Source organism: Engraulis encrasicolus, chromosome 3 (genome assembly GCF_034702125.1).
Source record: "Engraulis encrasicolus isolate BLACKSEA-1 chromosome 3, IST_EnEncr_1.0, whole genome shotgun sequence".
NCBI lineage: Eukaryota > Metazoa > Chordata > Actinopteri > Clupeiformes > Engraulidae > Engraulis > Engraulis encrasicolus.
In genome coordinates, this window is record NC_085859.1 from 21,845,363 (window position 1) to 21,850,335 (window position 4,973).

Consider the following 4,973-nt stretch of genomic DNA (forward strand, 5'->3'; position numbering starts at 1 on the left):
CTGATTGGTCGACACAACCCTTCTTCCGGTGGGGGTGGGATTGTTTTGTTTTTGCGAGGGAGTTGTTAATCTAGCAGCTAGGTCTGTGGTTGAAGTGGGTTCACTGAAGGGATTGTGTGTCTTTTGTCGTCAAACTTTCTACGATGACGACGGCAAGCAATGGTTGATCTCTCCGTCAAAGACAGGGCAGATACATGTTTGTGCTACATTCTTCAGCAGTTGATTAAACAGCTAAATTGCCTTGTGTCACAATGAGTGTCCTGTGACGGTTGTTCACAGCTACCGCCAGCATGCACACTGCCGAGACTTCTCCCATTAACCTTTTACTTTGGGGTTGTGGTAAACGAAAAATCCGCTACCTTTATCTTGGAGACAGTTCTTTCTCAGTGACAAAGGCCGACACTGAAGAGGTAAGTAAGCAAGCTACACTGCACGCTAGTCTACTAGAGATGTCATGTCAACCTAATGAACTTTGATGGCATGCTTACTTGCTATTTAATGCTTACCTACGTTCCTTGCTTGTTTACTTCCCTGACAGAAACAAGTGATTCCTTTGTTTCTGGGAGCGGATCTGTACTCTGACACAGATATTCGCAGTGAAAACCATACAAGATATCACGCCAAGTTTGCCAAAAAGGGATTGGCAGCAAAGCTGGTGTTTTCCTCTGGTAAGTCAGAAGTATGACATGTCTGTGTTTCTCACCTTTTTATTGAAAAACACTGGCAACAATGTGTGATTTTATTCCCTTTTCTTGCAGAGCACCGGTTTCATGGGTTAAGGGTTTCTTGTGGAACCAACAGTTTGTGGTTCTACAGTGTCCAGGGCGTCTTGCGTGTGGCCTTTGAGCTGTACAGCAAACAGGAACAGCTTTCTGTGCTGGAGTCTTTCCAGGTAAGCTTTCATCTGAAATGTCATCCGCTCTTCTATTTGTTTGGTTATTATGGCATCACCAGCTTTTTATATTTTTTGGCCTCTAGGACTTGTGGAAATCACGGCTGAATGATGACCTCCTGAAAATGACATACCAAGTCACCAGGAGATTAGACAGTCCATCACCACCACCCCAGAATACCTTGACGACAGCACATGTAGACACGCACAGAAGGAAGACCACAGAGGACACTCCAAATCATTGTGTCCGTGCGCCTGGACCACATGGACCCGAACATAAGAAGGACACACCTCGTATCACACCAGATGCACATGTCCAATCCACACTTGATGCAGGACCACTTGAAACTTCACACCAGAACAACCTCGATGAAATACCAGGTGAGCATCCCCATTCCCCAGGACCATTTGAAAACAAACATCATGACTCACCTGGTGATGACACACCCTCAGAAGACCACGCCTACTGCTCACCTGTGAAAACAATACCGCCTGATACCACCAACCCAACATGCCAGCTTTCCCAGGCTCTCACAAGCCTACAATCAAAACTTCAGTCATTCCGGAATGTTGCATCTGATCAGATGCACACCACCATCCTTAGCTTGCTGAGTCTGGCCGAGAACTGTATTGATGGTGAGAGAACACTGGACGAAGAGCGCTGGGCCAAAGCCGTGCTATCCCTGCTCCAGCTCCAAACACCCGGCTCCCTGTCCGTCTACAGCAGCCCCTTGCTCCAGGCTGTAGCCGGCTGGCTGGGACGCTGCTTCCATGCCGCACACAGCTGCATCAGCCAGCAGGTGGAGAGCTTCAAGGTGCGCCACATCGAGCACATCAGCGACCTCCCGCCGGCTGAGGAGCTGGCTGCCGAGCTCTTCCCCGAGGCCATGAGGACGCTGCTGGTGAACTGGATGGGGCTGAGCGAGGAAGCAGCGTTATGGAAGAGGCACAGCGAGTTCCCCATACTCCTGCTCATCCTGGAGTTCGCCAACCATAACCTCATCACTGGGGTGGCTCATGTGCTCTACTCCAGCCTCATCTGCAAGTAGTTTTTGGCTCAGCGCTGATTGAATGAACACACTTACTGAAGCCACTTACCAATGAGTTGAACATGCGTTTTATGAAAAGTATGAATTACACTTTTCCACCAATGCATTCCAACTACAGTAGGAGTAGGGCTGGGCAATATGACGATATATACTATCGTTATCGTGTGTATATCGTGTGTATATCGTGACCTTTCTACTATATCGTGATAGTAATTTTATCAAATTTATACAATTGAATATCATTTAATTACATTTCATGTTGTCACAATACACAATATAAGTTTATGTAACTGTAAAAATAATAAAAAGATCCATTTTAAAGAAAGGTTGTTTTGTGACACGAAAAAATAAAGAGAAAATAAAGAGAATAACTGAAAACGTATGTAATTGTGCTATATATCGTAATATATATCGTTATTGTGATATAAAGTAATCCATATCGTGATATAGTTTTTTTTCCATATCGCCCAACCCTAAGTAGGAGCTACTGATTTTGTATCTCGTTTCCTTGACTTCACCATGAAAAGTCCAGACAATCTCCATTAATCACCTACACATTCCTTGACATTTTGATATGTGCATGAAAGGGGAATAAAATAAGTGGTTGTTAGTGTATATAATACACTGCCCAGCCAAAAAAAAGTCACCACCAAAAAAAAATGTTGCACACTAGGGTGCATCAAATGCCTTGGCCCTATAGTAAAAATGTTCTACACCCAGTAAAAACACACTGTAAAAAATATTTTGAAATTTGGATGAATTTTACTGGGTCCACGAGGCCAATGAAAATACAAAATAATGGTGATAGTGATGGGCAACCTGGATTCCAAAACTGAAGTCCAGTGCCACACATTCCAAATATAGCCAATATAATGAACCAGCTGACCCACAGCGTATCAAGCAAGACATTGCAAAGCTGTAGGACTGTTATATTTGTGTTTCACCTGTGGGCCTACAATTCCTGGTGGAACATCTGTACTAAAGTTGTGAATGCTCCTTCGAATGACTTGTGTTTTTTCAAGAAATCCCCGCAGTAGGTCAATGGAGTACAGTCAATACAACGGCATGTGATGTTGGAAAGAGTGGCTTCCCAAAACCTGTGCTAAAGTGACTTCTGAGTATGTCATGGGTATCACCAGGTCCAGAGTTAATTTCCAAGGCCTCTCAAGTTATGGTACTCATCTGATGGAGTAAANTGAAATACTACCACAGGCGATAGGATAAAGAAGTAATGGCACTCTTCGATACAGTTGTATTGACTGCCTTGTAGCCTAGTCATTCCAAGGAGCATTCACAGCTCTAGTACAGGTGTTCTTCCATGAATTGTGGCTCCACAGGTGAAACACATAAATATAACAGTCATACAGCTTTACAGTCTCTTGCTTGATACTAGCAGTGGTCCAAGGCAGCACAGAATTGATATTGTGTTGCAAAACAGCAATTTTGCCTGAATATAGCAGTTTGATCATTAGTCTGTCCCGAGACTGAAGTCTATGTAAGTGGATCAACTGAATACACCCCCTGCTTAGATATTCCTTCTGTTTGTGCTCCCAATACAGGTGATTTCACTAATTACCTCATAAACCTGGCTTAAGTGGTGATTAGGATCAGCTGGTTCATTATATTGGCTGGGGCAAATGTGTCACACTGCTTGTCCACCTCTATTTTAAGACAATAGGAAACCTGGATTTAAAAGCTACAGTCCAGTGCCACAGATTTCAAATTACCTGGTTTCATGTAAAACTAGGTAGGTCATTTTGTATATGTGGCACAGGACTTAGGCTTTGGAATCCAGGTTGCCCATCACGATCACCATTATTTTTTATTTTCATGGACCTGGTGGACCCAGTAGAATTTATATAAATTTCAACATATTTTACACAGTGATTTTACTGTGCATAGAGCATTTTTATCATACAGCTGAGGCCATATGTTTTTATTGGGTAACTTTATGCACCGAAATTCCAAGATTTTGACTATCTTGGAAGGTGAAAAAGTGGATGGCACTCGGTTTCTTCTTTTCTTCTTTTTTAATTTTGTATTTACATAGCAGCAGAAGTGTAGACAAACGTTTCGGCTGTTGCCTTCGTCGTGGAGATTTTGACTATCACCATTATTTTCTATTTTCATGGGGCTGGTGGCCCCGGTAGACTTAATCCAAATTTCAAAATATTTTACAGTGTATTTTTACTGGGTGTAGAACATTTTTACTATAGGGCCAAGGCAATATTTCTTCATAGGGGGCATTTGATGCACCCTATTGCACACTCTTATGTTGCTGGAATGCCTTTAGCTTTGATTATGGTACACATTTGCTGTGCCATTGTTTCAATGTGTCTGTAATGTCAAGATTTATTTCCATTTAGTGTTGCATTCACTTTTCACCAAGACCTTGTATTGATTATGATGGATCTGAAGGCTGTGCAAGCTTATCCAGCACATCCCAAAGATTCTCAATGGGGGTTATGGTCTGAACTCTGTGATGGTCAGTCCATAAGTGAAAATCTTTCATACTCCATGAACCACCTGGCTGCAATGCAATGGTTCTTAAGCAACCATGTCAAAAGACACATCCTGTGGTTGTGGAAAAGATTAGGGATACACCGATACCACTTTTTTGAAAACGGATACAAGAAAGAGTACATTAATGTGTGTACTTGCCGATACAGAGTACAGATACCAATACCTTTTACCACCAAAATACAATAAAAATAAATGCATGGCCTTGTTTTTTTCCACCTGGGATATTTGTATTGTTTATTTCCATGTAGATTTAAATGTTATTAAATGTATGAGGTGGCACGTTTTTCCCATGCTACTTTCAAGTCCACAGAACGTGACAAGATTTTGCATTGTTTTGTGTAATAGCAGTATCGTTCCTGGTATTGGCAAGTGATTGACGAGTACGAGTATAATGAGCAGTATCGGCAGCCGATACCGATACCAGTATCGGTATCGGTGCATCCCTAGAAAAGATGTTGAATCATCATCGTGAATGACTAGGTTATTCCATCAATGGATTTTTACTGACT

General features: G+C 42.3%; 1 protein-coding gene across 1 annotated transcript; it reads left to right on the top strand.

The window, feature by feature from the left end:
* The first annotated feature begins 44 nt into the window (after nucleotides 1–44).
* si:ch211-110p13.9 (uncharacterized protein LOC562347 homolog) lies at nucleotides 45–2,323 on the top strand. The gene is made up of 4 exons (XM_063194982.1): nucleotides 45–410; nucleotides 539–668; nucleotides 759–892; nucleotides 979–2,323. The coding sequence occupies exons 1-4, from the start codon at nucleotides 291–293 to the stop codon at nucleotides 1,939–1,941; spliced, it is 1,347 nt and encodes a 448-aa protein (XP_063051052.1). The 5' UTR covers nucleotides 45–290; the 3' UTR covers nucleotides 1,942–2,323.
* Nucleotides 2,324–4,973: the final 2,650 nt, after the last annotated feature.